Here is an 18,653-nt window from a genome sequence, read left to right as displayed (position 1 = left end):
ACACAATGTTTGCTACATCTTGGTTTCTTCTAAGTGACCACAACTATGACATTTTTGCTCTCCCATAGTAACTCTTACAGGGTTTAGCCTGTTCTGAATTGGGGAGTGGAGTCTGTGTTATGCCGGAGTGTTTCATGGGTCAAGTTTGACCACATCATACCTATAAGAGAAATAAAATACACACGGGATTGCCTGACTGGTTCACTGCTGAAACCATGTTGCCGTTTTGCTGCCTCCTGAAAAAAAGGTCATTATTACTAGGTACTGACGGGAAACGATGCAGCAAACCTTGGAAGTTGCCTCTGAAAAATATGCATGAATGCAGCTCTCAGAGTTATGGGAGAGGAGTGGGAGCTCAGAAGCAAAGGCACTTCTTTAGCCCCACCCACAATTCCTCTTGCACAGATTCAGTGTAGGTTTAAAGAAGATTCTACAGTAAATGACTTTTATTTTTTAAAAAATGAAATAACCGTGAACATATTAACAGGCCTGCAGGTGGCACTACAGTACAGCTGGATAGAAGGTAGATATAGTCCCAATGTACAGTCAAACAATGGAATCCATCAGTTCAATGGTGACAATTCTGAATACAACTCTATCAAGCAGGAACATTTTACTGAAAATATTTCTGGACAAAGCTGATATTGAAAATTAGCTCTGGGAAGTATAAGTCCCAATCTAGAACTGACAACTGGTGAACTATTACCTGGTTTGCCAGTTTAGGGAGAGATGTACAACATCTCCAAAACATAAAAGTTCTTTCCCCCCCTTGCATTTGTGGAAACTGGTGTTGGAAGTCAATTTCTTTTAGCTCTCCTCTGGCCAATTGTGCTATTTTGGATTTATTTCTAAGAATCATTTCTTGAAAGGTTTTACTGAAAGGAAGACTAAACACAATGTGCCTTTCCTTGTAACCCAGGAACAGCTGTGGTATTTCAAATTCTAAAAATATCTACTTTCATGAAATACTGTTTCACTACAAACCTAGTTTTTCACTAAATACACATTTTTAAATCCTGGAGCCATCAGGGAAAAAGTGGTTTCTCTCTGCGATTCTGCGTTTCTACAGTGTATAGCGAACTCTTAAAAAGGGAGCATGAAGAACATCTTTCTTTCCTTGGCCTGTGTCAGACTCAGGAGAACCTGCTTCAGCAGCTGGGCTCCTGGTGATCGCACTCTTTCAGAGTTGGCTACTTAAGTCTGCAAGAGAATGTCCATCTTCACATCATTCTTTCTAACTTCTTGGAAAGACTAACTAGGCATGAAAAAGGTTCACACGTTCTATTCATAATAGGCAGGAACACCACATGGTTTCCATACAATTTAAATTTGCAAAAGGCCACAGGAAAGGGACACAGCACCTTTCATTAGGTGGGAAACTTTGCATGTTATAGTGACCTTCCTTTAGTTTCCTTAGTATTGAGGCAGCATAGAAGACGGTGGCTGGAGAGTGTAATGAATGCCATGGCATCTCTTAGCGAGAAGCGTTTGGCTCCTGCACAGGTAGGTATGTGCGCTCCCCTTCTATACTGTGAGCAAAAAAATGACTCCAGAGGGGGGGAGTTTGGAATCACCAGTTCCTACGACCTAGCCAGTTTGGACTCGTGAGCCTTTAGTGTGCCAACAGCATCTTTCACTGCATGGTAGATAATGTTCTTCACCTGCAAACAGAAGAAAATGAAGACACTGAAAATCAAAACTCTGAACAGTCATTTCCACCTACTATGTAAGACACGCCAGAGTTTCTCAATTATTAATTCACTGTATTTATAAATGAATGTATTCATAAATGAATATGGGAAGGTGTCTGAGCTGCTAATACTTCTTACAAGGATACCGGAGCAAACTCGAAAATCATCCAATAAAATATTACATTCCAATATGAATGCTGATCTCCCGCCTCTCAAACCAAAGTCAGGAGAACCCCTTAATTGCCCTCCCCCCCTTTTTTGGCAAAACCTGTACACATCTACTATGATAATCTTTTCTTAGCAACAGGCTAAGCCTTTGATACTGGTTTAAGTTGGATTGCATCCAAAAGTATAGTGTGTTAGTGGAAAAGCACCCCACAAGGCAGCCTTCCTTATGACCTACTGCAAGCCATTCCAGAGCATCCAGAGGGGTCTTTCGAAAATGCAGGGGGCTACAGTGAAGAGGAAACAGGAAAGCCCCAGTGGAGTTCTTCTTGCCCTTCTTTAGGTTCAACCCATTTTATAAGAATTCATTTGGCTAACACAGGGTTCAAAAAGTAAACAAAACCCAAGTTCATTGACCCTTTTTTAAATAAAAAAATGCCAAAAACCACTATAATTTTTCAAGTGACTTGCCTAAGATCCAGGACAAAGCACCACCTTTCGGAAATTCCCTCCCATGCGTCAATTCCCCACCCCCCTGCCATTGTATGGCAGCCCTAGCTAACATGGCCAGCAGCTAGCTTATAACTTTAGTCAAATTTAACCCTATGCAATTTTGCAAATACTTTCTGCCAAATCTGATATGTGCTTTAGAGGTTGTTCCATGAAAACAGATGCTTACCTGCAGCTTATCTTCATGGTTTGTGTGAGTGTTAGACAGGTGCCTGAACTCCTGGGTTAGGCGGAAGCAGTGTTTCACATGTTCTGGAGATACAAAATCTTCTGCTACTTTAATGCAGCTATACAGATTATGAACCTGAAAAAATAAGCAGCAGAACCGGGTGCTAGATAAACATCAAAACTCAACAATCCAATGTATATTCAAAATATTGCTTTCTGCAGTATAAATAAGATTGGTAAATGCTATTTCAGTGTGTTCATGAGCCACATCTAACAGGTAGAAAGAGATCAGATGTTCAAAGTAAGTTTTCCAAACTGCCTTCCATTCAAATAATGACTTTGCACTATGAGTCAAATAACAGTGTTTCATCAATCAGGCCAGATTGTGTGGGAAATATGTGATTATTTTTTCTAGGGTCATTTTATATTTTAAAAAATGATGAGGCTTCAAGTTAAGACTTTTAAAGGAAGACCAAGATGACACTAATAACCAAGATCAAGAAAACCGAGAAAACAAGAGTGGAGAAAAACAGTTCTTCTGGATAGTGAAGATAGGAATAATAAAAAAGATAGGAATGAAGATAGGAATAATAAAAAACCAGCGTTGGGTAAGAAAAGTTAGGAGTGGGACGGATCACTCTGGAAAACAAATTTCTCACTGTCCCTTGAATGATGACCAAATGGTGAGATGACCAAGCTCAGGCAATCATCTCTCAGCTAAATAAGTCAGGATGCACAGAAACCTTCTGCCCATGCTCGCACTCCTCCTCACTCCTCTCATTATTACATTCTGCAATCTCCAACTTGCAAGTCTCCAACTAACCAACTTCCTTTTTCATCCAAACCAAGAAACTATGGTTACCAGCTTCAGAAGAAACAAAGATATTTAAATAGTGGCTTAAAATCCTGCCCTGTTCTGAAACTGGTAGGCACAGGGCTCAATCCAGAGGACTCTTGGAACAGGGCTTTATGGCTCCCCACCCCCAAGGCCCACTGCTCCTCCATAAGCTGCTCCTGAAAACGGACAGACTCACTGGACTAGCATAGGATTTGGTGCCAAGTGAATGAGAGAAAGATAAGAAAACTGGAATAATTTAGTGGGGCCACTTTGCACGAGTCACTTTCCAGGTTCAGATGAACAGCAAACTCTGGTTAACTGTGGATTTCTGAGTTTAATTGCTGTGTTCTGCAAACTGAAGGAAAAAGGAGCTACATGTGAGAGCAGAAGGCCTGTGCATATCTTGGCATATTAGGCCAAACAAAGTTTACGTCTGCTGCTTAACTGCCTCCTGAAACAACTGGCAATCATGCAGAAATAATTATCACCACTTTAGCATACACCTATGCTTTATGATGTGCATGATACAAATTGCAAGGAGAATTGCACTGTAAATAAAGTTTGAATTCTTATTTAACATATTTATATACTGTTCTTCTGCTCACAGAATACTGAAGAGTTCAGTGGTATAAACAGGAATGAGGAACCCCCAGTTCTCCACGTGTTTGTGGACTACAACTCCAGTAATTCCTGACCATTGGTCATGCTGGGTGGAGCTGATAAGATTGAACAATATTCAGAGCACCATAGGTACCCCAATCCTGGTATAAGAGTAATAAAAGGAGACAACTGCAGCAAGCAGACAAGATCCAGAGCTGGGATGAGGGAACAGTTTTAGTTTGAAAACAAATTATTGGTTCACACCTGGGTGCTAGGCACTACAAAGTTACTGAATCCTTGCTAGACTCAAATAACTAGCTGCACCCAGAATGTACAACAAACATTTTATTGCTTCACCTAAGAATCCCAGATAGTGAATTTACACTAAAGTAAACACGCTAAGCGCATATGCTGATATTTTACTTTTAATTATTTATTCAAGTTTCCCGTATTCAAGGAATGTGGACCCCCCCCAACCCTTTCAAGAACTGGAATAAATTTTTGAGAAAAACATATGGAGCTTGAGACCTAGGAATAGTAGACATGGAACTCTATAGTAAGGTACTGAAACTTGACACTTCTGAGAACTAGAGTTCTCTCAGTCCTTATTTCAGCTTCTGGAATTTCACCAAGCACAGACAGCAGGTTTTCAGTACTCGAAACTTGTTCCCGCCCCGCAACAGAAAAAGCTCAGGAAAACCAACCTAACCAATTGTACAGTGTTTCTGAAAATTCTGTTACCTGTCACATTCTAAAGTTGTGCTCTTTTTGGAACGCTCCATGAACAACTTGTTTTATGCTCTTAAGTTTTTGCCCTACCATTTTGGGCCCTAGCACTCCACACTCACCTGGTGAGGGGCCCCTGCAGGAATAAATACAGCATCTCCCAGGAACTGCACTATTGCCCAGCCTTGTACTCCATACTCCTCATACAGACGCTTACGGAGGATCTGGTCCAGGTACCAGCTTTGGTCATGGATTGGGTCATGATCTGGAGGATTTTCTTGTCCTTGTTCTTCACCAACCTAATACAAACGTATCAGAGTTTAATGCTGCCTACATGCAGATTTCTTCTTCATCTGTATTCAGCAAACAACCGCAAGTTACTTTATGATGAAATTCTTAGCTTTGGCTAAGGTGGACGTTGAGGCAATAAGCAGGTATGATAGGAAAAAATCCAAATCTCACAGCAGATATTACAGCTGCCCTAGTCCGTTCCCAGACTATTTAGGGCATTAATACTCCACTCTTCAACAAGGTTTTTAGGGCAGTCCAATTAAAATATTGGGACACAAGTTTTATCAGAAAGCATAGGATAATGTGTGAAATATTAAACTCCTGAAACATCCAACCATCATACCTTGCGAAGAAGTTCCCTGATCTTCTCAGCATCCTTAGCAGCATAAATGTGCCATAGTGCCCCAGGCTTCTCCTTTGCTTCATGGATTCGCTGTTTTGTAACATCATCAGCATCTCCCTCATCAATCGTTTTCAGGACCTCTGAAATTCACATCAGTAAGTTGCATGGCTTTCTAGTGTAATGTGTAACAATCAAATGAATTCAAGGAAGCACTAAACCACAGCCATAAGAAATCACTGTAAACCAACTTTAACATCTAAGAAAGTTATCCTAATTAATGTTACAGGACAGTTAGGAAATTTGAAAAGACCAAATCATATTATTTTTCGTAATTCTGGAAAAAGCACTAAATTTGTTCCCTTTGTCAAGAGCACATCATTTCAAGCCTGCAAGGGTGCTTATGTATGCCTAAAAATCATATATTATGTTTGCACTATCCATATATCACAAATATATAACCTAAGAAACGCATCAAACTGGTGACATTTGCATTTGTGCACAGGTGATACTTTCAATCAGGACTCCACATCCAAGTTTCATCCTGGCAGAGTTAGCGCCTCACAGCAGTACTCTGCTTACTATAATGTTCTGCATGATTAATAGGCAGGTATCTTATTTGAAGAGAAACTGATACATCTACTCATGAGTAAATTCACATGACTAGGCATTCCAGTTTGCAGCTGAACTATCTTTTTTGCCCTCTGATTACCTTTGTTCGTATGTATTACCAATGTGCAAAGAGCAACACAAGAACAGAGAAGAAATCAAAACAAAATGAAATTAAATGGTGCAGGCCTAATATAAGCAATATTTTGCATATCTAGGGGGAGATTCAGAAGTTAAGTTAAACATTGAAAAAGATTATCTTAGAAGTTTACCATCATCATGAGAACCTTCCCCGATGGGAATTCCAACATACACCATGACGTTAACGGCATCTGACACATCCAAATGCAGATTGGTTGTACCAACTCTTCTGTCTTCTGCTGTTATCAGTCCTACAAAAAAGAAGCAAAGAAGAGAGACGATGACAGCAAGCTTGAAGCTACTTGTTATAGGCATGCTTTTTTATGCTACATTCAAAGTATATCACCACACAGAGAATATTCAGCTATTAGCCATGATAATGTGAACAGTAGCTGAGATACTTGATCTCTGCTGATTAGATATCAAGGGTAGCCAACATGATGTCTTTCAGATGTCATTGGATTCTTAACTCCCACCAGTCCCAGACATTAAGGTCAAACGTCAAGAATGAGGGGGCATGTAGTCCAGCAACATCTGGAGGGCATCATAAGGGCACCTGCTATGCATGTTTAACTATAAAAGGAGCCAGACTTAAGGTGCAAACTCCCTATCACTTTGTAATTGCAGCACTTAGTACAAACAGATGTTATGGTCCACTGCTTCGAATCAACAAATGCACTTTATTGAATATTTTTTATCACAGCCACTACCACACTCGAAGTGGCACACAACCTGATAAAAATAAAATGCACACAGAAAAACCACTAAGGACTCAGCTCTTAATAGGTGTCCTAGAAACACCAGCAGAAAGGAAAATCCAGGCCAATCACCTTCAGCCAATAACAAAGTCTGTTCTGAAACATCAGGTTTTCCCAAGCCAACAGAACAAGGGGGCATCAAAACATGTTTCCGGAGTTGACGATCAACGCTTCCTTTAGCCCCTTAAGGAAATAGCCCCTTCTTCTGTGATCTATTTACCACAGCTAGCAAAAGCTTATTGAACTTGGGCCAGGCAGATTTACCAGCCAAGATGGACAAGGGTTGAGGATTCTTCTCCCAAGAATCACATCCATTTGTTTGGAAAATAGTAGTTGAAACCTGCTCATCAAAACTGGACAGGCAGATGCTCCTGAATCCCATACCCAGATCTGCTCCAACACTGGAATCCAAGTTAGAGCAGATGTGAATGATTTTATCTGCAAAATAACTTCCAAACTGATCACAGCGAGTCTCAGGGGCTTCTCTCATTTGGATGAGCAGACGAAAACAGTCCTTTTACAGGTTAAGAGCACATGGATGCAACTGAATATGGATACATAAACTAGTGTAAAAACTCATCTGCTCTTCAGTGTGATGGGCATGGGTCCTTGAGTTCTCTTACCTGATTTGCACAGCATCATTTCATTTTACAAAGTTCTCTTTGATTCTGACAACACTGTCTGATTCCGTTTAGTCTACAATTACCAAATTATATTCCACTTCTAATGACATTATACTTTTAATTAGAAGCAAACAGATTTAAAGGAAACAAATTAATTTTATGACTCACATGGGTAATAATCCATCTAACTCATTTACTTCTCAGTCCATATACTTTCATAAGACACAAACTATGAGTAGGGACAAAATTATGCTCTCCTGGTCTACATACCATATGCGTTGTACATTTTGGGACCCAGATCTGGTCGTACAAAGTAGCTTGGCAACCTTGATGCCAGATTCAGTCTTCCATCCCTCTTAGTGTACTCTGGGAGAGGAAGGTTCTCCATTAGGTCCTCAAACCTGAAAAGGGCAAGTACCATGTTAGACACTGGCAAAGGCAAGAAGAATACATTGCTAGAACACCAACAATTCTTACAGAGGCCCAGACCCAGAGTAACAAGGGATCTTACCTTGTCGGCATCATGTCTCTAAAATCTTCTCCCGGAGGCCAGTCCTTTAACTTCAGTACCATGGGCTGTCCATCATCAGATCTTAGACGCTCTGAAAAGAAATAGTTTTACTTGGCTTGTATGTTGTTCTATCGCTATTAGTTTGCTTTTCCTATGAAATCTACAGGATTTTTTGGGAGTAAGGGAGGGAAGAATGAAACCTAAATCCATAATGAGAGATCTGGGTTTAAATCTCCTGTTCAGCTATGACATTAATAGTGTCATAAGTTGGGGCAGAGACTACACTGATGTGATAGATAACTTTTCACAAATAATATCAACAAAATTAGGTGGCACTTACTAGAAATGACCTCAAAGCCATCCCAGAAGTCACGTACTTTCACATCTGAGATTATGGCACAGTTCCTACAATTGACCAGATCTACATCCTGATCTCCAAATTCTTGACTAAAGGCCTCTGGTTTCCAGAGCTCAGGCTTCAGCTTCTTATGAACACCAGAAACTAAAACAGGCTGTGAAAAGAAAGAGGAGGTATTATTCCAAAATGACAATTCGCAGAAGGCATTTTATTTTTTATTTACTAATTTATAATCTTTCATAAAAATATAGCCAGACAAAATGAAAATAAGAAACCACTATGTTTCCAGTATTATTCGTTAAAAAATTTCTGATCTGAAAATGTAAGAAATGGAAATGTTGGCAAAGGACCAAGCTGTTGTCGTTTTGTTTTTAAAAAATGGATTCGTAAATGATGGACTTGTTCAAGAAGAAAAACAACAATAATTTCTGCAGGAAGGCTGCAACTCAGATAAACAAAATGAACATATATTCTCCACTAATCCTCTGTATATTTTACTTGGCTGCCTTAAATAAGTTATAAGGAGGGAGCGTTCAGAATTAGTAGACCTTTTAACAGCAGCAAAAATAATTACAGGCACCAACAGAAACAGAAGCAACTATGGAAGTTACTGATTGTATGAAACAACAAAACAGAGGTAATAACAGATATGCTCTGGTTGCTAAGATATCATTTTGTATAAATACAATATAAAAAAGAAAAATTAAATAATGTAAATTCAAATTAAGTAGGTAATACCTTATAGTGATAAATTCTAAGACTATTATATGTTATTATAGATTATGTATTTCTAATATTTTGGTAGGTTTTGTAAATTTATATATGGATTAAAAAATCAAAGTCCAACTTCTGTGCTAAGAAAAGCTATTCTAGTTTTATACAAATTGAAATCTATGGGCTGATGACCATCTTTTGATAATACCCAATATATTTACCTTTTTAACAGAAGCACTGAATTCTAAGCTTCTGGCTGCTGGAAATCCTGGTCAACCCAGCCAAGTTCTGAATGTTCATCAGGCATTATCCATATTCTATCTAGCCCAATTTCCCAACCATAAGGGCCCAAAACTTGTTGCTGTAATTTAACTGAATCCCAGGGTTCTAAGGGTACCATGTCCTGTTCCAGAAATGAATTTTTGTGCTTGTATCACACATAGACGAGTGCCATTAACTGTGCTTTGTCCTTCAACCTTAAACTACTAACAAAGTCTGCACCAACATAAGTATCATTAAATAGCTGCTAGTTTCAGGTACAATGAAAATATTGCCATAGGCATAAAGGATGTCCACACAAACTTTTTATTTACCTGGCCCTGTTTCCAACACTCCCTGAAGATCTTCCAGTTGTTTTTATTGCTGGGGTCATGGAGACACAAAAGCCTTCCGTCACAGAGCCAAGAATGGGAAGTGTGTGGGTCCAGCACATTTAATCCCATTACCATCTCTTTCACTTCTTTCTGAGTATCAGCCACGTTGCTTGCTCGCTTGGCAGCATCAGACGTCTTCTTATTTTCCACCACTGAGGCAATAATATGATCAAGGAAATTTGGCAAGCTGGCCTTATTCTTAGCACCCTAGAAGACACAAATCCACATAGCAACCCAGGTCTTCAGTAAAGAATTAGAATATACTGCCTGTGCCACAGATTCTGATCTTTCAACTAACTAAACACTTTCTAGAAAAGTTAGCACACTAAAGTGGCTAAAATAATGCCAAGGAAATAATAATAATGTGTTGAACCAAAGGGGAAATGTTCCAGAAGCTCTGCAAACGCTATCTTGGTAGTCAAGATAACACCATAGTTAATTGGCAGTTGTTGTAACAATGAGCTCATATATGTTTATATTCACTTGCTTTGATAGAAGCTAATTGGCTTGTTCATCTGTGGGCTTGGGGCCAGAAAGGGGAACTATCTGTAAGATTTGGATATTTGCCACTTATGCCCTCATCTGCTCAGGTGAAATGATGGGAAGTCTTGGCCGAAGTGCTGGTGAATAAAGAATGTATAAATGTTTGCTTGGGTGCGGATTACTCATGACAACCTCTCACTGGGTCTGTAAAGGCTCCACGGTAAGTCTACATTTCCTTCTTATAATAAAGTACCAGAATTGATCACTCTGGCATTTTCGAAATCTTTCTTTGGTATACTTGAACCAAACCACTCCCACGAACCCACCTTTGGGCTAGTGGACAAACAATAATACGCCTAAATAAATCTTATTTTGAAAAGTTCAGTATAGGTTTTCCTACCAAAGAAAGAGATCATACCACTTTAAAGAAGCAACTATCAATACCTCTAAACAAAAATAGTATTACTTACAGTGGAAGCTCCAGAAAAGACAGGAGGAAAAGGGATGCCTGTATCAAGTGAAGCCTGAGGAAGCTTTCCAGGCCCAGAGTTAAGCAAATCGCGAAGACTGGAACCTTCTGACTTGTTGCTTGAGGAAACTGGGCCCAATAAGAGACTATTAAAAAGCTTTGGAGTTAAAGGGGAGGCCTTTGCATTGGTGTTGAAGGAATCCAATCCAAAAGGTGACTGAGATTCTTTATTGAGCACTGACCTCAGTGATCCAGCTTCTGTAAAAAAGCAAAAAAGGCACCATGAGAAGATGTATATTCCCCCCACCCCAAGGAAGTATTTTGACAATCACAGTGGAGGGAAGTGAGGTTATGAATTGTAACAAGAGATTTCATAAGCTCAAACTTATCATAACTACCGCTACAATATTTATGAGTACAAAACAAGTAAGCCAAAATAGCAGTTGTAATTAGAAAAAGATAGCAAGCATGAGAGGAAGGAGAAAATAAAATATTGCATAAATACTAATGTGTATCTTTGGACATTCTTCAATTGTAGATACAATTCTTGTAATCATAAGCAAGAGACTTTGTGACTGCTTTTTTAATCAGCATGGAATGGAATGTCTTAATGTCAAAGGGCCAGTGTTTTATGTGTGACCTTCAAAGGTTTAGATATGCTCCAGCTGGCATCAGTTTAAATTTGTTAGGACACAAATCTTCCAGAAGATTTACAAAAAAATCCTAGTAGCTGTCCAGATACCAGCCACTCATACATTTGATCATTAAACACATGAGAAAAAAATGCAGTAAGGAGGTCTCAGTATGAAATCCAAGCAAAATAAAACCCAACCCCCACCTTCACACAAGTTCTTTACCAGTTTAAGATGTACTAAGATGGCCTAAGAAATGGACAAAACCAAGTAATTATGTATCAGTTTTACAAAGCCAAAACAGATAGGTTAGTCCAGAATAACTTTTAATCTCAAGGTTGTGAGTTTGGGTCCATGTTGGACAAAAGATTCCTGCATTGCAGGGGGTTAACTAGATTACCCTTGTGGTGCCTTCCAACTCTACAATTCTATGTGAAATACAGGTGCAATACTACTGTTTGGATAGTTACCAAATTTTCAGACAGGCATGGAATTCCATGTGATATGACTCGCCTCACATCAAATAAATGATGTCAGCACTTGTGAAATTACAACAGATGTTAAAAAGTAATTTTTCCAATGCAGTTGCAGCGTATGTGAAAGGGACATGCTGCATTTGTTTTATTAGTGCTGTAATCTTTTAAACATCCCTGAATAGCTAAGTACCCAAAATTAATCCCTTGGCATGCTTGAAACTTCACAGAACTATCTGTTTGCCATTTGGGTTAAGAGAGAGAGAGATGTCCCAGTGTGGATTATGAACATCAAGAGTATTAAAACAATGTGTCTTGACATGGAAAAAGCAGCCATCTTGGAGTGTCCCTGGTTTTTCCAGTCTTCTAAATTCTCATCTTCAAAAACATCCCTCTCTCTCCAGGGTGATAAATCTGCTCTCTAGCAAAAAATCTTCAGCTCCCCAAAAACTTACCTTTTGTTTCTTCTTTTGCCTTTTGTGTTGCTAAATCTGCAAGCCAATGCAGTGCTGAAGAGGGACTTGTTTCTGGACATAGTGACTTGTTAGGTTTTGTCTCCCCACTGTTACTGGTTCCTTGAGCCTCTGTCTTTATAGGCTCCTCAGCTTTGTCTTCTGTAGCTTCTGACTTAGGAATAACATTAGTGTCCGTCTGCCCTCCTTCTGTTGTCCCTGTGCCACTGGAGAAAGCGCTTTCATTTGCAGGTGTGGATACACTGGGATTCATACTGGGCAGCTGCTGAAACAGAGGATCACACACGGGGAAGTCAAAATGTGGTAACTGAAACTTAAGTATTTCTTTAAACAACTGAGACAAATGTAAAGTTTTTTTTAAAAACTAGCAATATTAAGACTAGACACAAGCATGAGACAAACTCAAAATATTTTAAGGGAGTCCATCTTCCGCCCAGTTCAGAAGGGTCTCCCTAACCCTTGGTAGAACATTGGGGTGGAGGGCTGCAATGAGGAATAGTGGGATGGGGGACTTAGCTTCCATGAACCCATTACATCAGCTTATTCTGGATACAAGCCAATACATTGGATAAGGAGACCAGGGGACATTATTATTCTCTCAAATTTAAAAAACAAACAAAAAACATTTGACACTAACAGGTTGTGTATATTCCAAACTCAGAAAAAAATAAACATTCCACTGGTAGACACACTATCTGAGGCCATGTAAAAAGGCAAAATAAGTATGAAATACCACATCTTTAGTAATGGCTGTTTCTTTATAATCTGCATTTTCATTAACATGGCACTTCAAATTCCACAAAACAATAGCAAATAAATATTCCAACACACAAAATACCAACAACTCTTTTCAAAAACAACAGCCCAGGTCAGGATGCCTAGAGGAAGTGGACAATTTCTAACAGGATCACATAACAGATTTCGGCCATAATAAAAGTTCACATACCTGCGAAATTCCATTGGTGACGGCAGGTCGCAGCACAGATTTATTCTGCCGACTAATACATGGACAGTTGGCTTTAATTCCCCATTTGCCACGGGCTGCATGAACCATATCTCCAATACTATACAGTGCTGAAAAGTGAGAAACCTCAGTATCAAATTTTGTAACAAGATCTGAAAGTCTTAAAATGCAAGGACCGGTATCTTCCTGCTTACAGCTGAAATGGTAGATCTTCTAGGCTTTTTACAAGTATGAACCTATGTTTAAGAGTATAGCTTTTAGGCTGGGAAGGGAGACCCCTCTGTCTGCATAAAAATCATTACCTTTGTTGTGACAATACTATTAATGGCACTAATTGTTAGGATACTCTCTTTAACAACTGCCTCAAGTAGCTTTAATAACCTCATAAGCATCCTTGTAAGCGATGAAAACTCTGCAACTGCAGATGCACTCTTGTTACAAAAATGCATTCAAATAATGAATCCACCTGGCTCGATCTGATGGCAAAAACAAACTACGACCTAACAAATTTAATTAATTTTATAATGAATGATTTTAGAGTGTTGTTTGTGCTGTACTTTTGTACTGTTTTATTGTTGTTAGTCGCCCTGAGCCCGGCTTCGGCTGGGGAGGGTGGGATATAAATAAAAATTTTTATTTTTATTATTATTATTATTATTATTATTATTATTATTATTATTATTATTATTAAGGACCTGGCAACAGTCATTACCTCAGGCTGTAAGAGAGGGAGTGAAGGGAAGCAGGATCCTATAAAGCTCAGCTTAGAAGCCAGCACCATTAGGCCGCTGCTTCTACCAACTGTTGTAGCAGAGAGGACGACAATGAGGGAAGCAGAGCCATGCCACTGGCACAGCTAAGAGAGCAGCAACTTTTTGCTCCTGTCAGCAAACTGTTCTCCATTCCTGCTGATTGTGATAAGAAATTTGTTACTATGAACTCATGCCCAAGGTTGCTGTTCTCCTCCTCCCTTCAACCCTTTCCCCTTGTCTTTTAGATTGTAAGCCTGAGAGCAGGGGCCATCTTATTATGGGTATTTGCAAGATCTGGGAACCTTTGTGGCTGAAAAGCGGGATAAAATCTGTCAAAGAAGAGAGACATGATAGGACATGGAAAATAGATTCACCTGTGCCAGGGATTATCTGTGTTGGCATGAGATTCTCTGGTTCATGCGACTGTCCCTTTGCACACTTCAACCATGAAAAAACCTCCTCATCACCAATCTCCTCTGTCTCTGAAATAGAAAGACAATTAGATCATTTAACTTTCTAAATGCTTGCTTGCACATTCCAGTACTACAACGGCTTCAAACTAATAAATTCAAAGGTGGCAGGTTTTGCTGAGCACTCTCTTCATAGTCAAACAAAACATGCAACAGCCGTCTGTTGTGGAGCTTAATGTGCTACTAAAACCCTTCAGAGACAGTCGCAGCTGGATGGGAGTTTCAGTCCAAAACAGCTGGAGGGCTAATGAAGGCTGTGCTAATGGAAGGTGTGTTAATACAACAACCGTTAGGTATGCAAGATTAAAACATGAACACACAAACCTAGAATCAATATTCTGTCCTATTTCCACACTGGAAGATGTTTTTTCAAGCTCTGTTGAAACTCTCCACAACTCCTTTCAGTAATGTGTTTGTGCATCAATAATCTATATGTGTATCAATAACGTGTATTTGTGCAGCCTCGTGCTTGCTTTTCTGCTAGTTTATCACATTACCTCTTAAAGATGGAATATCCTGCCTGAAACATTATTTCATTTTCCTTTTTACAAAAGACATGATAGGTTGGGACAGTTCACAGGACAAAATAGAAAAATCAGACAGAAACCCTTGTTCCCATCTGTCCTAAGTCAGCACACAGTTCCTGTTTTAGTTTCAAAGCATTGAAAGGGCTTGCATTCTCTAATGAAGTAAAAACTACTCCAGCAAGGGCTTCAATTTGACTAGCAAAAGCACACCTAGAGTATTGCAAAATTATGCATGACCAAGGATTGTTATATGAATCACAACCATAAAGCCTTTTGTAACCTATTCAGAAGTTATTTTCCTTCAGAACTGTCTCCAGGGAGGCTGGGTGAGAGAGACTCACACACCTCCCCCTTGCTCCCCCACCCGGTAAAGAAACATGAAATGGAAGAACCCAAAGTTATTTCAATACAAGACCTTCTCAGCTCCTGGCTGATGGATCTGTAATATCCCAAACCTTGGTTTTTTTTAATGGTAATACCTGACACTTGGAAAATAACTAAAGGCCTACTTTAGCAATTAGATGACATGCTTTACTCCAAAGGTCAACTGTGTCACATTGAAAGTTCCTTAAGAATGCATTGGTGAATTCTTTAAGCTATTCCTAGTGCAAGATTAGGAATTTTACCTGCGATTCCCTAAGTTCTTCCTTAGTCCAGCTGTCCTCATTCTACATGATGATCCTATACATGCCATCCCTGTTCTTGAAGGCATGGCTAAGCTCAACATAGAATGTAATTCTGTATTATGCTGCCATGAGGAAGCAGGAAGATGAAGCAGCAGCAGAGGAAATTAGGCCAATACTCTCAATCCATATCATCCTTTATCTTATCTAGCAACACAGGAAACTGATCACTTAGCCTTCACACAGAACAATTCCTCCCCAACCCTACCACCAAAAGCAGAACGCCAATCTAAACTTTACAGCATTCTTGGAAAAATATCAAGTACTCACCACTGCGTGGACGGCTTTTCCTGAGACGGTAACAGTCCAGACACACCCCAAAGCCACATTTGCGACAAACCCAGTGAATATTGAACAGTGTTGTTTCACATACATCACACATCTCCCTCACTCCACGTACAGCTCTCTTCCAGGCCACTTTCTCTATTAAAATAAATAAAATCAAGGAGGCACATGTTAACAGATTATACATTAGAACCATGCTGTAAAGTTGGTTTACAACAATTTCTTGGTTTTACAATAATTTATTAAAAGTTGTTCAAATTCAAAATGAAAACATGTGTTTGAGAGAGAGAAGTGATGGTGGTATTGAGAGACAAGAGTTTGAGAAACTCCAGAAAAAGCCTCTTTGAATGCATGGATCACACATCTACAGTATTGGATTCAGGATAATTCATGCAATAGTTCTGGAGACATTGGGTGGGGGGAGGTGTTTCCAAGATGCAGCGATGGCCACCAACTTGGTTGTTTTTAAATGAGGACTAGTCAAATTCATGGAGAGTAAGGCTAGGTGGCTACTAGTTATGAAGACTATGTTCCACCTCCACTGTTGGAGACAACATATCCCTGAATACCAGTTGCATACAAGTGGAGAAAATGTTGTTGCACTCAGGTACTGTTTGAGGGCTTCCAACAGGCATCTGTTTAGCTAATGTAAGAACAAGATGCTGGACTAGATGGGCCTTTGGTCCGATCCTGCAGGGCTCTTCCTATGCTCTTATTGCCAATTTTTAAGAGATTCCTTTATATGAAGACTTAAGGAAATTACTCACACCTAGTTACATAACAGCATATAATGCAAAAATGGGACTTAAGAAAATTGGTCCTCTAATAGATTAGTAGACCAAGGTTTGATTTATTAAGACATTTTCATAAATTCCATGCATTCCAGAGAAGTGATATGTAAAAGAAAAATGAGTATCACTATCCTTTAGATCAGAGGTTTTAAAGCTTTTTCAGTCCACGGCCCCCTTGACCAGTTACATTCTTCCTGCCCTGAGGGCTCAGGAGCCCAGTTATGTCACCCCTTGCCTGCAGAGCTGGCAGCCTCTCACCCTTTTTTGAACACCCTCCCTTGTGGAGTGTTCCCTTAGTCTCCTTCCCTCTCTCCTCTCCTTGGGAGTCCTCTGAGCAGCCACAGCTGCTGCCCCTGGTCTCTGAGCTGCCTCCCCTGCTCGAAAGAGAGGTGCCTCCTCACACTGCCCCACAGGGCCCTAGAACTTGTCTGTCCATTCCCAACAGCAAGGGCTGGTGGATTGGCTGGCTTGCTTACTCCGAGGCCACCTCAACTTCTAGCAACCAGCACCCCCTGACTAGCCCCAGAGGCACCATTCACCTGCGGAGCTTGTAGCCAGGACAGCTGCAACAAACAACTGAGCAAGTCTTTGGGAAGCAGAGACGTGAGACAGCGTCAGAGGAGAGAGGGAAGGAAAGAGGGATAGAGGCCAGTGTTGCCCGCAGCACCCCTGACCATCATTTAAGGCACCCCAGGGGGCCACAGCACATTGGTTGAAAACCACTGCTTTAGATCATTGGCTGGACAAAACTAGTATGTGAGAAGAGGCCACCATCCACTTCCAAACTCCACAAGGGCAACTCCATTGGCTATTCAACACTTGCAGGTATTCAAATACTTGCAGAATAAACCATAGAGTAATGGGTTGGGTATCTTCTTCAATAATCGAGTTCCAGTTACACACACGCATTAAAAGAAAACACCAACTTACGGTGTGGTTCCACCATCATCATTGCCTCCTTCTCAGACATAACTAACTGACAAAACTGGTCTCCAACATTGGCCAGGATGTATTTGGAAGTTTCCAGGTCAATTCCCTCTGCAGGGGCAGTAGACGGGATCCACAAGCTCAAAGCGTCAGTGTCACTCTGTTGGGGGTTCAAGAATCCCTCCACTCGTAGTATACCCTTCCGAGTAAATATCAGTCTGAAACAAAACTATGAGCTAGTTAAAAGAGCACATTAGCTACAATCTCTTGAAAACACAAATGAAATGGAGGTTTCCTCCATGGCTATTCTTTAGAATTAGTACAATTGATAGATTTCTTCCTGAAGACATGGTGCTGTAGAAACCTTTGTTAGAAACTATCATTAGAGGCTGGTTGGCTTAACATCTGTTCTGAAAAAAACTGGTAGACAGCATTTCTAAAAGATAAAAATTACCAAGCATATAAAAGAGCAAGTCTTCCTGGATAACAAGCATGGCTTCTGCAAACTAACCTTTTAGAGTTATCTGACAGTGCCAATAAGCACGTGGGACTGGATGTGTCCAATTCCACTCACTTTCAAGAAACTTTTGATAAAGCCGTACACCAAAAACTATTGAGTACCAAAGCAATAATGGGATTAAAATGACAGATCGTATCATGGTCCAGTAACTGGTCAAAGAGCAGGTAACAATAAATAATAATAATAATAATAATAATAATAATAATAATAATAATAATAAATGGACAGTGGGCTTGGAAGCAAGTACTCCTTACAAACAAAGTGGGGAACTCTGAATTTCAAAACAAATTGTCACCATTTCTTTCAGAGAACATATAAACTACCTTAAAACGGTTAGCCCTTGGTCAACACCTCACTCACTCTGCCTAAACAGCTCCTACCCCCACAAAGAGCGCATTATCTAGGCTAGCCTTAACTGGAAATTTAATGTGGGACTTTCTGCATGTACAGCTGATGTCCTGCTATTGAGCAATGCTTTCCCCCTGCCTCTGAGGGATTCTTAAAAACA

General features: G+C 39.9%; 1 protein-coding gene across 4 annotated transcripts in view; it reads right to left on the bottom strand.

The window, feature by feature from the left end:
- Positions 1-428: 428 nt before the first annotated feature.
- KDM3B (lysine demethylase 3B) overlaps positions 429-18,653 on the bottom strand; it is a 41,181-nt gene continuing 22,956 nt past the window's right edge. For 2 of the 4 annotated variants that reach the window (XM_053377319.1, XM_053377321.1), the window contains exons 10-24: positions 17,629-17,843; positions 15,893-16,045; positions 14,317-14,424; positions 13,173-13,300; positions 12,209-12,491; positions 10,650-10,906; positions 9,637-9,903; positions 8,312-8,483; positions 7,972-8,062; positions 7,731-7,861; positions 6,211-6,330; positions 5,333-5,472; positions 4,821-4,997; positions 2,536-2,670; positions 429-1,661 (exon numbers count right to left, since the gene is read on the bottom strand). In XM_053377319.1, coding sequence (XP_053233294.1) covers positions 1,581-1,661; positions 2,536-2,670; positions 4,821-4,997; positions 5,333-5,472; positions 6,211-6,330; positions 7,731-7,861; positions 7,972-8,062; positions 8,312-8,483; positions 9,637-9,903; positions 10,650-10,906; positions 12,209-12,491; positions 13,173-13,300; positions 14,317-14,424; positions 15,893-16,045; positions 17,629-17,843 — 2,458 coding nt within the window. In that variant the 3' untranslated portion in view covers positions 429-1,580. The remainder of the gene's footprint in view (positions 1,662-2,535; positions 2,671-4,820; positions 4,998-5,332; positions 5,473-6,210; positions 6,331-7,730; positions 7,862-7,971; positions 8,063-8,311; positions 8,484-9,636; positions 9,904-10,649; positions 10,907-12,208; positions 12,492-13,172; positions 13,301-14,316; positions 14,425-15,892; positions 16,046-17,628; positions 17,844-18,653) is intronic. The other 2 variants (XM_053377320.1, XM_053377322.1) reach the window with 1 other exon arrangement.

Source organism: Podarcis raffonei, chromosome 2 (genome assembly GCF_027172205.1).
Source record: "Podarcis raffonei isolate rPodRaf1 chromosome 2, rPodRaf1.pri, whole genome shotgun sequence".
In the NCBI taxonomy this organism is placed as follows: Eukaryota; Metazoa; Chordata; class Lepidosauria; order Squamata; family Lacertidae; genus Podarcis; species Podarcis raffonei.
The sequence above is the reverse complement of the archived record's forward strand: the minus strand, read 5'-3'. Positions and strand labels throughout refer to the sequence as shown.